This window comes from Triticum aestivum, chromosome 1A (genome assembly GCF_018294505.1).
Source record: "Triticum aestivum cultivar Chinese Spring chromosome 1A, IWGSC CS RefSeq v2.1, whole genome shotgun sequence".
Lineage (NCBI taxonomy): Eukaryota > Viridiplantae > Streptophyta > Magnoliopsida > Poales > Poaceae > Triticum > Triticum aestivum.
In genome coordinates, this window is record NC_057794.1 from 569422336 (window position 1) to 569443989 (window position 21654).

A 21654-nucleotide genomic window follows, 5' to 3' on the forward strand; every position below is an offset into this window, starting at 1 on the left:
TCTCGGCCTAAGTTAAAACTCCCCTCTCAAGTCTCAACCCCATTTCACGTACCGACGGGGAGCACAACGATGTATAGTGGAAAATAACATATAAGGTACCATATAAAAATTTACCAAATGAGGTATTTCTTGAACAACCTTAAATTACTGCAGTGTGAATATTGAGATATATTTGTTGTTTTGTCAAGCATTTTGGTCTTGCACACCGTAGTGTATCCGTGCAGAATTTGGGAAGGATGCAGATAGAGATATGGAGTCGGACTTTCGCATAGAAACCGATGTCCTACCCGGCTTAGGAGATTTCTCCTTACTTGGGAATCATATGCACAAGCCCAACTTGATAGGACGGCCTTGAACCTAGCTAAGAACAAGGTATATATGTAAGGGGATGAGCTGACCTTTGCAGAAGACCACACTATTACAGACCATGCAATCACACATTGTCACATCTTTGGCGGTCCAGACGAACCACCAAAGATGGTCCGGACAAACCACCAAAGATAGACCCACATGACATCTCAGGTGGTGCTCCAGGAATATTTACCATTCATCGCCGGTTTAGGGTAGTTAGTATGTCTAGAGGGGAGAGGGATGAATAGACTACAGAAATGACCAATTTATCAATTTTAAGTTCCTGATGAGGTGGTTTTTATTTGTAGCCATCTCAAAAATATCGGTGGCGTGGTTGTGCATATGCTTACCGCCTCACCGTCTCCGATAGTTTAGATTCTGCGACGACTCCTTTTTCCTATATAGATAATTTTGCGACGATGGTCAAAGCACTATCACCTTGGATAGCCTCAATATGAAGTGCTCTGAATTTAACTGCCTCGGATGATGTGTGTCTATGTATAGTTGGTGTTGTGCTAGTTAGTGAACCTAGGGTTCGATTGGAGTTAGCCCAGTATAGTTCTCGGCCTTATCCATCCATGTGACGGAGACATGTGTATATATGTTGAGCATAAGATGACAATAGAGAACTGTCTAGTTGATGACAATAGAGTATGTTGAGGTCTTGGTCAGCTGATGACAATAGAGTATGAGTACCGCGTGTAACCCGGCCACGGCGCACGTTTTTCACTCAAGCTAAGCTAGACCAGCTAGGCCATTAAGTTGCTCGGAATCACGCTGTACGGTACCATGGCTTTTGGATATAAATAGATCACCAACGAAGCAGAGAGAAACAAGCTTTGCCAGCCATAGTACCATACCTAGAGCTATTGCTTGCGACTATACTTCCTACACGTGGCCTCGGGGGATGGACAACAACTTGGTAACGGCGGCCATCACCGCGCAAGAGCCGCCCTTGCCGCCCTCGTCGACGCTTGGAAGCATCGCCAGCCAGTGGCGTGAGCTCCATGGCGCCAGGTCGTGGCACGGGCTGCTGGACCCCATCGACGACGACCTCCGTGCCTTCGTCATCGCCTACGGCGAGCACGCGGCCGCCGCCTACGACGGGTTCAACGCCGAGAGGCGGTCACCGCGCGTCGGCTCCTGCCTGTACAGCCGCGCCAATCTGCTCGCCGCCTGCGGCGTGTCCTGCCCGGCGCACTACACGGTCACCAAGTTCCTGTACGCGCCCGCCGGGCTGTGGCTGCCGAAGAGCACGTCGGCGTCCCCGGCGACACAAGCAGCGACCGAGCCGTTCTTCGTGCGGCCGCTGCGGGAGGGGCCGCTGTGGAGGGAGGCCAACTGGATGGGGTATGTGGCGGTGGCGACGGATGAGGGGGCGGCGGCGCTGGGGAGGCGCGACATTGTTGTGGCGTGGCGCGGCACCGTGATGAAACTGGAGTATTTAAGCGACGGCGACTGGCTGCACGCGCCCGCCACGAAGGTGCTCGGCCACTCCATGGCGACCGCCTACAAGGACGCTAGGGTGCACCACGGATTTCTGTCCGTGTACACGTCCGCGGACAAACAATCCAAGCACAATAACACCAGCGTCCAAGATCAGGTATTACTTCACTTTGAACTTTTGCTTAAAACTATTGAACTGAATTAAGAAGTGGAAAATTATTTTGGAGGTACTTCTTCTCTTTAATCATCGATTTAACTAACAAAAGTATGAGTTATATGCACTGAAAATATACAATTATAAATTTCATTCAAATGCAAATCGAATTGTACACTTTTTATGACATACTACAATTTATGTTTTGTAGGTTAAAAACTAAATAGATGGTCAAAGGTAGAAACAAAAATACCAAGTGTCGATGCATGCATAAAGAAAATGAGTCAATATCTTGTAACGGAACAGAGACAGTACTTATATGTCATCAATAACAAAACTTTCACAAGTCTTATTGCTTGGTCAAGCCACAATTGTGCAAGATAGATAGGAAATAAAATGTTGTCGTGTTGATTAAGCACGCACACATGCAGGTCCGCGAGGAGGTGCGGAGACTATTGCAGGTGCACAAGGATGAGGAGGTCAGCATCACCGTGACTGGTCACAGCCTAGGCGCGTCGCTTGCAACCCTCAACGCCGTCGACATGGTGGCTCATGGCATCAATGTGCCTCCTGCCTACTCCAAGCAGTCGTCGTGCCCTGTGACGGCGATCCTATTCGCGAGCCCACGCGTTGGGAATGGCGGATTCAAGGCTGCAATCGCTTCATTCCCCGATCTTCGTGCCCTAAGTGTGAGGAACGAATTTGACCCTGTGCCCTCGTTGCCAATGATTGGGTACGAGGAGGGCACGGCGACGGAGGTGTTGTGTATCAACACGACCAAGTCACAATGCCTACGCAAGTTCTCTGTTGACTTGTTCAGGTTTTGGAAGGACCACCACAACCTCGAGGTCTACCTGCACGGCGTTGCCGGGTATCAAGGTGCTAGCAAGGAGTTCCGCCTGGTGGTCAATCGTGATGTAGTGCTTCTGAACAAGTGGGCCGACTTGCTGAAGGATGAGCACTTGGCGCCAGCGAACTGGTGGGTCGCTCAAAACAAGTGCATGGTCAGGGGTGTAGATGGCCACTGGAAATTCGATGACTACGAGGATGACCAATTAAGTGGTTAGGTTTCACTCGACTATGAATAAGTTTTCTTAGAGGATAACCACGGCCTCTACATCGACCGATGCATGCAGCAAATATAAATAATATATTATAGCAAATGCCTAGCATTGTTGCCAAAAAGATCTGCTTATACAACAAGAAAAAGGAAAACCTGAGGTCATACATATTTGACCAGCTTCACGATTGTATCTCGAAAACTGTACCACCAACCCTATGATTGTTATCATAATCCGCTGGTCGAGCAACATGTGGCCTCGAAAACGGCACGAGACTCCGTGAAAACATCTAAAGAAGGAATCGTCCTCCGCACGCTAATGTAGGCTGTTCTGATCAAAGGAAAACATGGCGAAGTCATCCTGAAGCAGAACTTCAAGCCAACATCCTCAACAAGAAACGACATGCAAATGTCGATGTTATCATATCTCGCCAAAAAGGCGAAGTCATGGTTATGCCACCCGCCAGTTGGTGTCTCTTCCTTGATGTTAATTATGTTAAATGTAACTATGTATAAGGTCACATTTCCTAGATTGTTTTGGGGAATATAAAGATGCAGTGGACGCGTTCGCAACGTCAGCGACCAGGCCAAGAACACACAGTTATTTTACTCATCGTGCTGCTATAATAATCCTCGTGCAGAGCAAGGCATCAAATCAACAACAACAAATCCTTGTCAGTCTTGGCGCAACATAAAATACTTGGCTATGCTAGCTTTTCTGTTCTACAAGTTCTCTGTATATAGTAAGAGATGAGAGGTCGAACCAACTATATTATTCCTATGTAGGATCCATTCATATATGATCCAACTTGTTACTCCCTCCGTAAGACATGAGTAATTTCGATCAGGAACTGTGCCACGTGATACCCAACGGGCTCCTATATACGCTTGCTAGCAGACTATCGCTGTCTTGCCATGTTACCCGACGGCGGTTGCACGTGGACGGACGTACCAGCAGCAGAGCAGCTAACCGATCGAGGTCCATCGCTGTAATTGGCACACTGATCGAGTTCTTGCTACTCTACACAGATGGCGACAGGCTGCTTGTCTGTCATTGCTCTTGAATATGAAGCCCTAATGAAGCTTTAGGCTGGTTATAGTGGGGAGTAACTTATGCTAGTATTATATATATGACACTAATCTAAGTTACCATCTTCATAGTGCAAAGTAATATAGTATGACAGCTAGTCTAAGTTATCACCTTCATAGTACTAGTGTCATAGATGGCTTTATTTATTAGATTGTAGACTCATATTATCTTGAGAAGCACTATGTTACAATAACATATTATGTTACCACTTCTCATTAACTACTTGCCACATAAGCAAAAAAAATTGGAGTGCACTATATTACTAGCTAAGTTACGCCCACTATGACTAGCCTTAGCCAGAGTTCTTCTAACAATGTGTATGTTCTCCACGATGACCAGACCAGATTTACTAGCATCATATCTATCTTGAAAAAAAAGATAGATTAGAGTGGTCGCTGGGAAGACCAAGAGGAAGTCCCTGATTGCATCTGATACTGGTAGACATGTTTGACCGAATAATTTGTCAAATATGCACAAGAAACATGCTTGTATAACCAACACCACCATGGAGAAAATAAATATCCAGAACATGACTCGCAACTGGTTCTACGTAAATAGTTTGATAATTAACTACTTTCACTTACATAGTTACATACCTTTGACATTATTAACTTGATTGATACAACCGTACCATCGGTTACATTGCTCTAGGATGTTAGCCCAACGGTGCCCAAGAAACCCTTGAGTGCGGCTTGATGGGACTCCTTCAACTGAGATCAGAATTCGGCAACATTCAACACCCCAACACTACAACAACAATAACAACAACAAGCTCATGACCCTACGGCCGCAAGCAATCACCAATGCATCGGTGAAAATAAAAGTCACAAAATTTTACCTCTCTAGCATTTCATCGACCACTTGGCGGCCACAGACCTCGACGGTGGCTGCAGCCTCTGGACACGCCACCCGCGCTCGACGAGGGGGTCGTAGGGGTTCGTCTTCATATTCTTCCTCTTCTGCCCCATGGTATTTTTGTGTGCCCATGGGGAGCTCCATGGATGCCATTTATTGCAAGTTTAGGAGTAGAAACTTATTTATCATATATTGAATACAATTTGCCTTTGATGCTTATGTAGCTTTCGTTAACTATGATCGATTTCAATACTTTGCAGGAGGAGAGGCGGATGCACATGACACTGAAGTTTTTGAACATGAAGGCCACTGCCGAGAAGCGGCTCGAGGCCGAGAACTAGGAGATCCAGCGGAGCACGGGCATGAACTGGGCACTTTGGGAGCGTCTCAGGACTTCGATGTCACTCTGGTCACCGCGTGAAGACCGCATTAGTGCGCGTATGGTCTGTCGGCTCCTTAGCTTATTTGGTTTAGCATGTTGGGTTCTGTTTGGAGATCTCGCAGGAAATAGTAGATTTGCCTTCTCTAGCTGGGCTGCAAGGAAAGGGGAGATTAATCTCCGTGTGCATTCTTTACACGTGCCTCCGGTGTGCTTCGGGCATTTTTGGATTTGTGCTTGGAGTAAATAATATGTACGTGTATAAACGGGATGCAAACTATGTGTATGTATATATATGAATAATATATATTACATGAGTTGTACTATGTACATCACAATACAGTATATGTTTTTTATAAATTCCTAAAATAACAAGTAGTGGCAGGCTATTCGCCAGTGGTGCAACGTGGACCCAAAGGCAAGCACTCTGATTATATGCTTATAAGGAGCTAGTCGTTGTTGATAATACCCATGGCAGTGGTGAAACCATGGACGCGTGAACAAATCGTTGGTCTTGTTCGCATGTTTCGACGGAGACCAGACGGAAGGGGCAAAGAAAGCCAATGTGAAGCGATAATATATACTGAAAAGCTCTAGGGAGAAGAACGGCGTCAATTCACATCCACCACATGTAGCAGACAATTAAGCTTCATCGTCATAATTTCGACGCTGATTCTCTCAGGACAAGGTGACTCATGACGAATCGTGAACGTCGTGAAGGCCAAAGCAAGTGCAGCGGACAATCATCGAAGGAGTTGTCATTAGGCTGGTCATAGTGGGGAGTAACTTAGACTAGTAACATACATATATTACTAGTCTATGTTACTACCTTCATAGTGGGTAGTGTCATAGGTGTAGTAACATAGTTGCCTTCATTTATTACTTTGTAGACTCATTTTGCATTGGAAACCGCTATGTGATGGTAACATATTATGTTACTCTATTTGCCTCTTTCCTCATTAACTACTTGCCACATCATCATTTTTGCTTATGTGGCATCTATGTTACTACCTATGTTACTCCCACTATGACCAGCCTTATCCCATGGGCCGTTCTAGGAGAGGATGCGGAATAAAGGCTGGTGGAGCGACATTGACCCTGTTGAGGAGACACTAAAGTGTGCAGTTAAAAGTAGTGACTGCATGAGACGACCCAGTTCAGGTTTGCAATAGCAGCCTGGTTATGTCGGCCAACTCGGCTCGTATGGATTGACGCAGCTAGGGAGTCCCAAGTGGGTGTTGTGGGACACTCAATAAATGTGGTGTGTTCGTACATGGGGTCGGGCGGCTGACAAAGTTAGATCACTTTGAGGACATGTGGGTAGCCGTCTTCCTGTTTTTTAATATAGGGTGATGCAACGAACTACCTTGACTGCGTCAGTCGCGAGGCATATATTCCTTGCAATTTTATCTGTGTTTAGAGTTTTTTTTGTGTCTCTTGATTCAATGATCTATAGTTATACTTCCTCCGTTCCTAAATATAAGTCATTTTAGGCACTTTAAATGGAATACAACATAGGGATGTATGTAGACATATTTTAAAATATAGATTCGCTCATTTTACAACCTAATGGATGTTACATTGAGGGTTTTCACTCCGAAGATCAAATCCGAGCAAACACCAAGCAATGCCTTCGTCAAGGTAACAACGTACAAAACGCCGTCATTGCCAGGTAAAACATTAGGGTCATACTTAGGGTTTTCACCCCGGAGCTCGAAACCGGGTACTCGACAAGCACCACCCAATCAAAGTCATGTGTTGTCTCCTCCACTTGCCACAATCCCTATAGCTACATACGAGCATGACCCGCTTGCCACATCATAGTGAAGTCTTTTTATTTGAGGAAGGACATCATCGATCCCAAGTATGGGGCGCACCGAAGGCCCCGCACCGTCCTCACAAGTGGTTGCCGATGATCAATCTGCATTAGACAATGTCACCGTGCGCTACCACCAACTCTACCATCCTCACTTGTGGTAGCAAATCATACCAGGGGAAGGACATGACCGCAGCCATGCATCGCACTTAGCAACACAGATGACGAGCCATCTGGCGCAGGAATAGCGACAGCTCCATACTCCCGGCAGCAAATCTGGACCGATCTGATCGCCGGCCATCATCGCCTTTGTCATCGGATTAGAAGGTCAAAGCCCTCAGGTGACCACCATCTAGCCGATGCCACAACCATGGAGGCATTGCCAGGCAGTTATCCTTGTGCTACACCGTACTTCAACAAGCTGGCCAGATCCCTGACGCCCATGCCCGAGCAGCGCGCTGATTCAGCGGTGTGGGTGACGGCTCCGGGTAGGTCATGGTAGCACCGGGGGGCCTGGGTTGCACGGTGCTTAAGGCAGCGACATCAGGAAAAGAAGATCCCAGGTCGCCGCCCAAGCATGAGCAGGCGCCGCTGCTGCACTATCCTCCTTCACGTCGTCCGGCCGCCGTCTACCCATCGCCCAACGCTGCGGGAATGGATCCCCGCCGCTGCCGTCAGCCACGCGGACAAGCTGGTCGGCACCGACCGGCGGCGGCGAAGGGAGGACACATGATGATGACGATGCATACCTACCCCGCGCGCACGGGAAACAGAAAGATGCGTATATTTGACTGCCATCCTATCACACGAGTTGTATATGCTGGCGCCGCCTCCTCGCAACACCGCTTTTCTTCTAGCTCTCACAAACACACACACGGCGATAAAGTCTACACACGCACGCACACACACACATGTACCAAGGAAGAAGACCAAAATGGCTTTGCCAAGAGGTTTCTCTTTGATGCCCACCGTGGCTACATTGTGTATCCAGCCCTCACGGCTTCTTTTCTCATTAACTCAAGTGATACTTATACACAAGAGACTAGGCCATGCCCAGCCACTAACTCACGAACCCACACACTGAGCTAACTAGTAACTACCCTGGAATCACTTCAGCATGCACAGTACTCCACTAACTAATCCATGCATGCAACCATTGACTAGATAACTTACTAGCTAATGATCCGGCTGACTACACGTACACCCATGCATGACCCAGCCGCTGCTCTCGGCCACACGCTGCTGCTTGGCTCCGGCTGCACGCACGCAGGGCTCATTCATCATTGGCACGGTGCGGCACCAGCGCCGGACTCGACCAACACACGCACACGTGTTGATCATCGTTGTGACGTGGCTTATTCTTAACATTCTCCCCCTAAGCCATGACATCGCCGTCGTCGGAGTTATTGCAGCTCCCGTCATTGTCGTCGTCACGAGCGTGACCCAGCTCACGGACCCGACCTAGCGCTACGACGCCAGTCGCACCGTGCTCCATTACGACTCCTGTGACACACACCGAGCTCCTTCTCCGCCGGCGACACACACCTGGCGTCCCTCGGCGCCCCGCACGCCCCGCACGCCCCGCACGCGCCCGACGAGCCCGACCGCATCAATGCGTCCCGCACGTCCCGCGCACACTCGGCGCACCCGACGAATCCGACTGCACCAGACGCTCACCGCACGCCGCCTCCGCGTCCGCTATGGCAGCCGCCAGCGACAAACGCTGGAAGGATGTAGCCGGACTCGAGCACAACGGCAACATATGCCTCCTCCCAACGTCAACGGCACGCTCGTACGCGCGCCCGTGGTCCCGACGCGCCTGGCGCATCCAGCGCGCACCCATAGCACGCACCGGTCGCGCCCGGCTCGCCGCCACGGCTTATTACCCTGCACCGCTGCGGCCTCAACCGCAGCGCAGCACCTCCATGCCGCCACGCTGCGCCATCGCAGCCTCTGCGCCACCACACAGGTCCGCCGCGGCCGCCGCAGCTCCGTGCCTCCATGTCGGCCGCGTCCGCCGCGGACGCCACCTCGCGCCACGGCCGCCCCTCAAACCTTGTGGCTCTGATACCAATTGTTGGCGCCGCCTCCTCGCAGCGCCGCTCTTCTTCTAGCTCTCACAAACACACACATGGTGATGAACTCTACACACACGCACACACACATGCACCAAGGAAGAAGACCAAAATGGCTTTGCCAAGAGAAACTTCCTTGATGCCCATTGTGGCTACATTGTGTATCCAGCCCTCACGGCTTCGTTTCTCATTAACTCAAGTGACACTTATACACAGGAGATTAGGCCATGCCCGGCCCCTAACTCACGAACCCACACACTGAGCTAACTACCCTGGAATCACTTCAGCATGCACACGACTCGGTACCCCACTAACTAACCCATGCATGCAACCATTGACTAGATAACTCACTAGCTAATGATCCGGCTGACTGCACGTACACCCATGCATGACCCAGCCGCTGCTCTCGGCCACACGCTGCTGCTTGGCTCCGGCCGCACGCACGCAGGGCTCATTCACCATTGGCACGGTGCGGCACCAGCGTCCGGACTCGACCAACACGCGCACACGTGTTGATCATCATTGTGACGTGACTTATTCCTAACAGTATATTGTTTTTTTCTCACAGTATAATCATAGATGCACATACTCTCATCCATATGAATACAAACATGCACAAAATACAAACATGCACACAAAACCTATATACTTGTAGGAGCAAGCTTAAGGAAGAACTTAACTGGATTATCTACAGGGTCAAAAGGAAGGACTACGAGGTGTTTGCTGATTGGGTTAAAACTTTCAGATAGCCATCTGTTCTTTGGAGCTTAGCTCTGTGTTGTTGTCTTTGTTTCCTGCTTTGGCTCTTTTTTTCTGTACATTTTCTTTTCCTTTAGGTAGGTTTGGTTGTTTGTATAGCTTTTATTTCCTTTGGGACCCCTTTGGGACCTTATTCTTTGTACTATTTATTTGAAGATCAATAAAAATACGCATCAGAGCCCTGTTGTTTCCCTAAAAAAAAGATCAGGTTGGCCGGTGGTGGTGATTACAAATTATGCCGCAGTGACCCTCATGGCTCCACGACGGCGAAGGTAACCGAAATGTCTTTGGGAGGGTTAATCCCTCTAGACCTAATGGTTGACTTTGGCGGTGATATGCAGACTATGAATGACAGCTTGACGCAGAGTGATGGTTGTGCAGCGGCGGTGGTTGCACATCACATGTAGCTACCGGGATCGCGGAGAAATGGTGACGACACCAGATAAGTGACTTTGATGGTGGTGTTACTTGTGCATCTGGTCTCGAGCTTCGGGGTGAAAACCTATGTATGATCCAAGGTGGTCATACCTGGCAATGACTATGGTTTTACATCGTTGCCCTTTGTTGAAGGCATTGCTCGGATATGCTCTGACTGATTTTTCAGGGTGAAAACCTAGATTCTTGAGTTGTTGGTTGGATCAAATGATGGTGGTGTTTGAGCGTCACTCCCTTCCTGAAGGCGCTGCTGTTGAAGAATCTCATTGTTCATGTGGTGTCATGAGATGATTGATGCGGATATGATCATTGTTATAGTTTTCCACTCGCGGATTTGGTTGCTTGGGTTTTCTAAAAAAAATCTCGCCTACGCATAGTTTCGGTCTTATATGATTTAGCTACTTGCCGGCGTGTTCTTGTGTGTGTGTGTGTGCATATTGGATGTGTGCATCTTAACTATGCAGATATTGGTGTGTGCTCATTATATTTGTATTTTCTTGATGCTCCATTATGAGACAATAAAATTCAGCCTTTGTCAAAAAAAATGTATGAAGAGCAGCAGCAACTATTTATGTTCCTGTGAGGTGATTTTTTGTGAAATATAAATTCTCCCCTTAAAGGAAAAGAGCGTATGAATAGTCTTCACAGATGATCTGAATATATCATCTCTATATTTCTTGAACATCTTATTACGACGTTTATAACCTTTCAGATTGACAGCTTGTGTCATGTTTTAGATTTTTTTTGCTACCTGATTTATTCAGTTTGGAACAATTAATTTCTGAAGTTCGATTATTTGTGCTTGAGGAGCTGGGTTTTCATACATTCAGAGATTTCTGCTGGTGATGCGCTTGGTTTGCTTAGGAAGCATGGCAGTTTAGTACTAGCAAGCTTCCAGCGCCAGTGATAGCCGGCGCGGCGAAGCAGGCCTAGCCATCTAGTGCCTAGAAACCATTTCATCCGTGGGCGGTAGATGGCGATTTTGCCAGTGTAAGCAGGAACCTTGAAGCAGCATGTGCAAGGCGTGTTTATGTAAGACAACGAAGGAACTTGCCTATGCCGCGCCGCTTCGGCCACCAGGAAGGAAGCGACTTCAAGGGAGGCACATCAATTAATCAAAATGGCCTTCTGGAAAGTCACACCGGGCTGGCCGCAACGTTCTTGCGGATCTCATCTGCTCTCGGCATGGATTTCTGGAAAGTCTACGCTCCAAGACTTCTAGTACATGGCTCGTGGAGACGTCTCTTTCACCAAGGCCGTAGATGTAGGATTATCGTTCACCAGGAGCATACCCCATGCCCTAGGGAAACTTGAATTACGTGATAAGAGACTACTCACAATCGACCGTGTGCATTAATCAATTGGAGAGCAATCATCCACGCGTGTTAGGGCATCATCAACACCATTCACCAAACCGTTCATAAACGTTCAGACCCCATGGTCCGGACACTTTGAACTCTCCAACACTATCCATCAACAACGTCCATTAACAAATGTTTGTGGACCGGTCCATGGTCCAGACACTTTGAACTCTCCAACATCGTTCGTCAAACGTCTGCGGACCAGGCTAGGCGATCGAATTCCTACAAATGGGTATGAAGTTTGCGGGCATCCTGAAGTCCGCCACGTACGCGCATGACTAGGCAGTCGCACCCGAAATCCCTCGCGGTATGTTCCCACACGAAAAGCCCCACGGTGAACTCTGCTCCAGAAGCCTCGCCGGGCATTCACTGCCGTGGAGAACGGACGCGGATGGGTGCTTCCAACCCGCATTCATGCGGTCAGTCGACGTGACCGGACTGTAAAAGAAGCGTTCCTACTCTCCCAGGGGGAGAACCGCATCGATATATATTGATTCTGGCAATATGCCGTGCGATACAGGAAAGAGGTTGATCGCTAGGACTCAACCCTCGTACATGAGGAAACCTGGATAGCTACGAAAAGACGGGGAGTAGAGGTAGAGTTTGGATGAGATTACAATAGAGTTTAAACTATTTCTAACACCCTCCCTTAATCTCAACTATCCTGCATTTAGATTCCTCTTGAATTCTTCAAATGGCTTGACTGGCAAAGCTTTAGTAAAACTGTCTGCCACTTGATCTTTGGATGGAATAAACCAGATGTCCAACTTCTTCTCTGCAACTCTTTCACGTACAAAATGAAAGTCAATCTCAATATGTTTAGTTCTTCCATGAAAGACTGGATTAGCAGAGAGATAGGTAGCTCCTAGATTATCACACCACAAACATGAGATACGATGTTGCTTGATTCCCAGCTCATTTAGCAGTGATTCCAACCAAATGATCTCAGTTGTTGCATTGGCTAATGATTTGTACTCAGCCTCAGTACTCGATCTTGACACTGTAGCTTGTTTCCTGGCACTCCATGAAATGAGATTAGAGCCAAAGAATACCGCAAATCCTCCAGTGGACTTTCTGTCATCACTGCATCCTGCCCAGTCGACATCAGAAAAAGCACTAACAAGAGTAGAATTAGAACATCTGAACTGAAGACCTAGGCTCACAGTGTGCTTTATATATCTCACAATTCTTTTAACAGCTGTCCAGTGTTCATTATTAGGTGCATGTAGATACTGACAAACCTTGTTTACAGCAAAAGATATGCCTGGTCTCATCAGCGTTAAATACTATAAGCCTCCTACAACACTTCTGTATTTTGTGCTCTCTTCTTTTTTAAGTGGTTCTCCTTCAAATGCTGAAAGTTTTTTTGAGGAAGACAATGGTGTTAGGTGAAGGCTGACAATCCTTCATTCCCATACGAGCTAAAAGTTCAGTGGCATATTTCTCTTGATTTAGTATTATGCCATCTTGAATCTTCTTAACCTCAATGCCTAGGAAGAAGTGTAAGTCACCAAGATCCTTCAGTGCAAACTCTGAACTTAGATCATGTAGAAGAGCATTAGTAGCACTTTGCGAGGAGCTTGCAACTATAATATCATCAACATATATTAGTACGAATAATACTGTAGTTCCCTTGTTATAGATGAAAAGTGATGTATCAGCTTTAGATGCAACAAAACCAAGACACCTTAACTGTGAACTCAACCTTGAGTACCATGCTCTTGGAGCTTGTTTCAGGCCATAGAGTGTCTTATCAAGTCTGCACACATAATGAGGTGTTTTCTTGTCTGCATACCCAGGTGGTTGTCTCATGTAAACCTCCTCTTCCAGAACACCATGCAAAAACGCGTTCTGAACATCTAGCTGTCTTAAACTCCATCCTCTAGACACAGCAATAGCTAGCACAAGTTGAATAGTTGCATCTTTAACAACCGGACTGAAAGTATCCTCATAATCTAACCCATAGCGTTGTTTAAAACCTTTTGCAACTAGACGTGCCTTATACATGTCAACCGAGCCATCTGCCTTTTTCTTAATTCTGTAGACCCACTTGCAGTCAATAATATTTTTACCTCTTTGCTCATGTACAAGATGCCATGTCTTGTTCCTCATAAGCGCCATGTACTCTTCATCCATTGCATTTTTCCATCTTGGATCACTCAATGCATTTTCCAAATTTGTTGGCTCCCCTGCAATACACGGCATGCCATACGGTACAGTACCATCAGTTCGGACTTTTGGATTTATTATACCTTTTTGTAGTCGAGTCATAACATGAGATGTCGCAACTGGCTGTGGTTGAGAAGGATGTGTAGTTTGTTGTGTAGAAGCTGATGCAGGAGATCCAGCCGCAAAAGATCCTAAAGCACGGGGATCAATTTGCACATCCGATCCTGTCCCAGATTTAGTGGCCTGTGGTGTGTTTGGAGTTGTTTTCATATCTGATTCGGTGGCCACAGAAGATCCGAGGGAATCCTGCACATGCGCAGTACTCAACCCCGAGCGAGTTGTTGCTGGCGTGTTGGTCACTGGAATCAACCCGCATGTGAGGCGCGGACCCGACCCGGCCGCTGTCCTTTGTGCCCTCCCGCGCGTGGGACTCGGGCCGGTTGCTGCAGCTGGCGACGTGGCACCCGCTCACTGGCGGAAGGAACTCCTGACGGGCACGCGATCCGGGGACGATTCCCTCGCCCGATCCGAAAATTCCTGATGTACAGGAGTTCCAGGTGACAGCAGAGCTGCCTCGCACTACTAGGAAAAGGCCTACTAATGGCGCACCGGTTTTGCCTACTAATGGCACACCACCGGTGCGTCATTAGTATCACGCCACTAGAATTTTTTACTAATGACGCACCATTGGTGCGCCATTAGTATCTGGTATGCTGATGGCGCACCAGGCAGTGCGCCATTAGTTTTGCCCACGGTGCGCCACTAGTGTCTACTATACTAATGGCGCACCACATGGTAGTGCGCCATTAGTAACAATTTTTTTAATTTTTTTTCTTAATCTCAGGTCACTATTTCACTTATGAGATATCCAACACATATATATACAACAAGCATCCATATAACAATCATAGCCAACACACAAGTTTCATCATATATACATACATAGCCAACACACAAGTTCCATCATATATACATACATAGCCAACACATAGTTCCATCGTTACATATTACAAAAGTTTCACATTGTTCATCCAACACCGTTATCCATCAATTCACAAAAGTTTCACATTGATACAAAATAAAAACACAAATAGAAAAGAAGCACTCCATCCATGCAAGCTTCCGTGAATTAAATCAAATCTGCAAAATGATAAACAAGAAGTTAGAAGAAGAAAAAGAAGAAGACTAGAAGAATACTAGAAGAAGAATAAGAAGAATTTTGGAAAAGAAGAAGAATAAGAAGAAGACTATGAGCTTATTATGTAAACTTGATCATTTTGTGCTAACATAAGTTATTTTGGAGCTAACCTATAGGAAACTAAGCATATAAGCTCTAAGTTAGTATATTAGAGCCAACTTAGGTAAAATGAAGCTAACCTATATCATTTTGGAAAAGAAAAAGAATAAGAAAAGCCTATAAGCTTATTATGTAAACTTGATCATTTTGTGCTAACATAAGTTATTTTGGAGCTAACCTATAGGAAACTAAGCATATAAGCTCTAAGTTAGCATATTAGAGCCAACTTAGGTAAAATGAAGCTAACCTATAGGAAACTAAGCATATTAGAGATAACATAGGTAACTAAGCATATTAGAGATAACATAGGTAACATAGGTACCTGCAAAATCATTATCCCCGCGTAATGAAGTCGCCAATGGGTCATTTCAGAAGATCACAAGTAGCATCATCACAAGTACAACATCATCACAAATACAGCAGCAGGGATATTTTTATGATACAAGAAGAAAGCAGCCACAACTACAGTAAAAACAAGCAATTACACACACGGGAGTTGTAAAATATCCCTGCTATTCTTTTTTACATAAACATGTAATTAGTCAAGACAACTTCTCTCATATTTTTAAACTTCCATTTATTTTAATCTACGGTAGAGACATGACATCATCACCCTCCAGAAAAAACCAACAAATATGGCATCAGAAACATATGTGCCACCTGTCAGAAAATATAGAAAAGAAAGCACATAGTTATAAAGATTAGTATTCGAGACTTTGTAGCGAGCTCTGGTTTCTCTTAATGGCAATTTGGGTGAACCTTTCCATGCAAAAAAAATTAAACTGTTATACAGATTTTGGACCCCATCATATGCTAAGCAGGTGTGATGGTTCAGGCTTAATATGAAGCAAGCAGTAGATGAGGTGCAAACAAACATTTTTTAAAACAAATTATGGTGGGATATTTCAAGACATTACGGTTCGAGTGCTTCAGAATGGCTGTGAGATAAGAACTACAGACAATCAGATTCTCTTGACTATAGTACAGCATAAACTGAAGGATAAAAAGGGTGTTTGGATTCAGTTAACTGAATATGCTACTCTAGCTCCTGGAGTTGGTTACTTAATTCTGTCTATTCCCATTGGTCTGGCTAACCTTTGGGTAATAGCTACTTATACTTGTTGTTACAGGTTACTGTTGGAAATATGCCCTAGAGGCAATAATAAAGGGATTATTATTGTATTTCCTTGTTCATGATAATTGTCTTTTATTCATGCTATAATTGTGTTATCCGGAAATCATAATACATGTGTGAATACTTAGACACCAACATGTCCCTAGTAAGTCTCTAGTTGACTAGCTCGTTGATCAACAGATAGTCATGGTTTCCTGACTATGGACATTGGATGTCATTGATAACGAGATCACATCATTAGGAGAATGATGTGATGGACAAGACCCAATCCTAAACTTAGCACAAGATCGTATAGTTCGTTTGCTAGAGTTTTCCAATGTCAAGTATCTTTTCCTTAGACCATGAGATCGTGTAACTCCCGGATACCGTAGGAGTGCTTTGGGTGTACCAAACGTCACAACGTAACTGGGTGACTATAAAGGTACACTATGGGTATCTCCAAAAGTGTCTGTTGGGTTGACACGGATCAAGACTGAGATTTGTCACTCCGTATGACGGAGAGGTATCACTGGGCCCACTCGGTAATGCATCATCATTATGAGCTCAAAGTGACCAAGTGTCTGGTCACGGGATCATGCATTACGGTACGAGTAAAGTGACTTGCCGGTAACGAGATTGAACAAGGTATTGGGATACCGACGACCGAATCTCGGGCAAGTAACATACCGATTGACGAAGGGAATTGTATACGGGGTTGCTTGAATCCTCGACATCGTGGTTCATCCGATGAGATCATCGAGGAGCATGTGGGAGCCAACATGGGTATCCAGATCCCGCTGTTGGTTATTGACCGGAGAGCGATCTTGGTCATGTCTACATGTCTCCCGAACCCGTAGGGTCTACACACTTAAGGTTCGGTGACGCTAGGGTTGTAGGGATATGTATATGCAGTAACCCGAATGTTGTTCGGAGTCCCGGATGATATCCCAGACGTCACGAGGAGTTCCGAAATGGTCCGAAGGTAAAGAATTATATATATGAAGTGCTATTTCGGCCGTCGGGACAAGTTTCGGGGTCACCGGTATTGTACCGGGACCATCGGAAGGGTCCCGGGGGTCCACCGAGTGGGGCCACCTATCCCGGAGGGCCCCATGGGCTGAAGTGGGAAGGGATCCAGCCCAAAGTGGGCTGGGGCGCCACTTCCCCTAGGGCCCATGCGCCTAGGGTGGGGGAAACCCTAAAGGGGGGGCGCCCCCTTGCTTGGAGGGCAAGCCCCCCACCCCTTGGCCGCCGCCCCCCTAGGAGATTGCATCTCCTAGGGCCGGCGCCCCCCCTAGGCCCCCCTATATATAGTGGGGGGGATGGAGGACCTCTTACCTTTGCCTTTGGTGCCTTCCTCTCCCTCTCCAACATCTCCTCCTCCTCCATAGAGCTTGGCGAAGCCCTGCCGGAGTACTGCAGCTCCATCACCACCACGCTGTCGTGCTGCTGCTGGAGCCATCTTCCTCAACCTCTCCTTCCCCCTTGCTGGATCAAGAAGGAGGATACGTTACGCTGACCGTACGTGTGTTGAACGCGGAGGTGCCGTCCGTTCGGCGCTAGGATCTCCGGTGATTTGGATCACGTCGAGTACGACTTCCTCATGCCCGTTCTTTGAATGCTTCCGCGCGTGATCTACAAAGGTATGTAGATGCAATCCGATCACTCGTTGCTAGATGGACTCCTAGATGGATCTTGGTGAAACCGTAGGAAAATTTTTGTTTTCTGCAACGTTTCCCAACAGTGGCATCATGAGCTAGGTCTATGCGTAGTTATCTTTGCACGAGTAGAACACAATTTGTTGTGGGCGTAGATGTTGTCAACTTTCTTGCCACTACTAGTCTTATCTTGCTTCAGCGGTATTGTGGGATGAAGCGGCATGGACCAACCTTACACATACGCTTACGTGAGACCGTTTCCACCGACTAACATGCACAAGTTGCATAAGGTGGCTGGCGGGTGTCTGTCTCTCCCACTTTAGTTGGAGCGGATTCGATGAAAAGGGTCCTTATGAAGGGTAAATAGAAGTTGACAAATCACGTTGTGGCTTTCACGTAGGTAAGAAAACGTTCTTGCTAGAACCCTATTGAAGCCACGTAAAAAACTTGCAACAACAATTAGAGGACGTCTAACTTGTTTTTGCAGCAAGTGTTCTGTGATGTGATATGGCCAAAGTTGTGATGAATGATGAATGATATATATGTGATGTATGAGATGTTCATGCTATTGTAATAGGAATCACGACTTGCATGTAGATGAGTATGACAACCGGCAGGAGCCATAGGAGTTGTCTTTATTTTTTTGTATGACCTGCGTGTCATTGAGAAACGCCATGTAAATTACTTTACTTTATTGCTAAATGCGTTAGCCGTAGTAGTAGAAGTAATAGTTGGCGAGCAACTTCATGGAGACACGATGATGGAGATCATGATGATGGAGATCATGGTGTCATGCCGGTGACAAGATGATCATGGAGCCCCAAGATGGAGATCAAAGGAGCTATGTGATATTGGCCATATCATGTCACTATTATTATTTGATTGCATGTGATGTTTATCATGTTTCTGCATCTTGTTTACTTAGAACGACGGTAGTAAATAAGATGATCCCTCATAATAATTTCAAGAAAGTGTTCCCCCTAACTGTGCACCGTTGCAACAGTTCGTTGTTTCGAAGCACCACGTGATGATCGGGTGTTAGATTCCAACGTTCACATACAACGGGTGTAAGACAGATTTACACATGCAAACACTTAGGTTGACTTGACGAGTCTAGCATGTGCAGACATGGCCTCGGAACACAGAAAGACCGAAAGGTCGAGCATGAGTCGTATAGAAGATACGATCAACATGAAGATGTTCACCGATGTTGACTAGTCCGTCTCAGGTGATGATCGGACACGGCCTAGTTAACTCGGATCATGTTATACTTAGATTACTGGAGGGATGTCTATCTAAGTGGGAGTTCATTGAATAATTTGATTAGATGAACTTAATTATCATGAACTTAGTCTAAAATTTTTACAATATGTCTTGTAGATCAAATGGCCAACGTAGTCCTCAACTTCAACGCGTTCCTAGAGAAAACCAAGCTGAAAGACGATGGCAGCAACTACACGGACTGGGTCCGGAACCTGAGGATCATCCTCATAGCTGCCAAGAAAGATTATGTCCTACAAGCACCGCTAGGTGACGCACCTGTTCTCCCTGCAGAACAAGACGTTATGAACGCTTGGCAGGCACGTACCGATGACTACTCCCTCGTTCAGTGCGGCATGCTTTACAGCTTAGAGCCGGGGCTCCAAAAGCGTTTTGAGAGACATGGAGCATATGAGATGTTCGAAGAGCTGAAAATGGTTTTCCAAGATCATGCCCGGGTCGAGAGATATCAAGTCTCCGACAAGTTCTTCAGCTGTAAGATGGAGGAAAACAGTTCTTTCAGTGAGCACATACTCACTATGTCTGGGTTGCATAACCGCTTGACTCAGCTGGGAGTTAATCTCCTGGATGACACGGTCATTGACAGAATCCTTCAGTCGCTTCCACCGAGCTACAAGAGCTTTGTGATGAACTTCAATATGCAGGGGATGGAAAAGACCATTCCTGAAGTATTTGCAATGCTGAAATCAGCAGAGGTAGAAGTCAAAAAGGAACATCAAGTGTTGATGGTGAATAAAACCACTAAGTTCAAGAAGGGCAAGGGTAAGAAAGGTTTCAAGAAGGACGGCAAGGGAGTTGCCACGCCCGGCAAGCAATCTGCCGGGAAGAAGCCAAAGAATGGACCCAAGCCCGAGACTGAGTGCTTTTATTGCAAGGGAAGTGGTCACTGGAAGCGAAACTGCCCCAAATACTTAGCGGACAAGAAGGACGGCATCACGAAAGGTATATGTGATATACATGTAATTGATGTGTACCTTACCAGTACTCGTAGTAGCTCCTGGGTATTTGATACTGGTGCGGTTGCTCATATTTGTAACTCAAAACAGGAGCTGCGGAATAAGCGAAGACTGGCGAAGGACGAGGTGACGATGTGCGTCGGGAATGGTTCCAAGGTCAATGTGATCGCCGTCGGCACGCTACCTCTACATTTACCTTCGGGATTAGTTTTAAACCTTAATAATTGTTATTTAGTGTCAGCTTTGAGCATGAACATTGTATCAGGATCTCATTTAATTCGAGATGGCTACTCATTTAAATCCGAGAATAATGGTTGTTCTATTTATATGAGAGATATGTTTTATGGTCATGCTCCGATGGTGAATGGTTTATTCTTAATGAATCTCGAGCATAATGCTACACATGTTCATAGTGTGAGTACCAAAAGATGTAAGATTGATAATGATAGTCCCACATACTTGTGGCACTGCCGCCTTGGTCACATAGATGTCAAACGCATGAAGAAGCTCCATGCTGATGGACTTTTAGAGTCTCTTGATTACGAATCATTTGACACGTGCGAACCATGCCTCATGGGTAAAATGACCAAGACTCCGTTCTCAGGAACAATGGAGCGAGCAACCAACTTATTGGAAATCATACATACTGATGTGTGCGGTCCAATGAGTGTTGAGGCTCGTGGTGGCTATCGTTATGTTCTCACCCTCACTGATGACTTGAGTAGATATGGGTATGTCTACTTAATGAAAGCAAGTCTGAGACCTTTGAAAAGTTCAAGGAATTTCAGAGTGAGGTTGAGAATCAACGTGACAGGAAAATCAAGTTCCTGCGATCAAATCGTGGAGGAGAATACTTGAGTCACGAGTTTGGCACACACTTAAGAAAATGTGGAATAGTTTCACAACTCACGCCGCCTGGAACACCTCAGCGTAATGGTGTGTCTGAACGTCGTAATCGCACTCTATTAGATATGGTGCGATCTATGATGTCTCTTACCGATTTACCGCTATCTTTTTGGGGCTATGCTTTAGAGACTGTCGCATTCACTTTAAATAGGGCTCCGTCGAAATCCGTTGAGACGACACCGTATGAATTATGGTTTGGGAAGAAACCTAAGCTGTCGTTTCTAAAAGTTTGGGGATGCGATGCTTGTGTCAAGAAACTTCAACCTGAAAAGCTCGAACCCAAGTCGGAAAAATGCGTCTTCATAGGATACCCTAAAGAAACTATTGGGTATACCTTCTACCTCAGATCCGAAGGCAAGATCTTTGTTGCCAAGAATGGATCCTTTCTAGAGAAAGAGTTTCTCTCAAAAGAAGTAAGTGGGAGCTAAGTAGAACTTGATGAAGTATTACCTCTTGAACCAGAAAATGGCAAAACTCAAGAAAATGTTCCTG

At 46.2% G+C, this 21654-nt stretch overlaps 1 protein-coding gene across 1 annotated transcript; it reads left to right on the top strand.

The window, feature by feature from the left end:
• The first annotated feature begins 1202 nt into the window (after nucleotides 1-1202).
• On the top strand, nucleotides 1203-3402 carry LOC123181710 (phospholipase A1-II 7). The gene is made up of 2 exons (XM_044594036.1): nucleotides 1203-1954; nucleotides 2383-3402. Exons 1-2 carry the CDS (start codon nucleotides 1259-1261, stop codon nucleotides 3016-3018), a joined length of 1332 nt encoding a protein of 443 aa, XP_044449971.1. The 5' UTR covers nucleotides 1203-1258; the 3' UTR covers nucleotides 3019-3402.
• Nucleotides 3403-21654: the final 18252 nt, after the last annotated feature.

Excerpts from the sequence above, each read along its gene's own strand:
- LOC123181710 (XM_044594036.1), top strand. The coding sequence starts at position 1,259 with ATGGACAACAACTTGGTAACGGCGGCCATCACCGCGCAAGAGCCGCCC. Across the intron at positions 1,955-2,382 it reads ACACCAGCGTCCAAGATCAG|GTCCGCGAGGAGGTGCGGAG; the intron begins GTATTACTTCAC and ends GCACACATGCAG.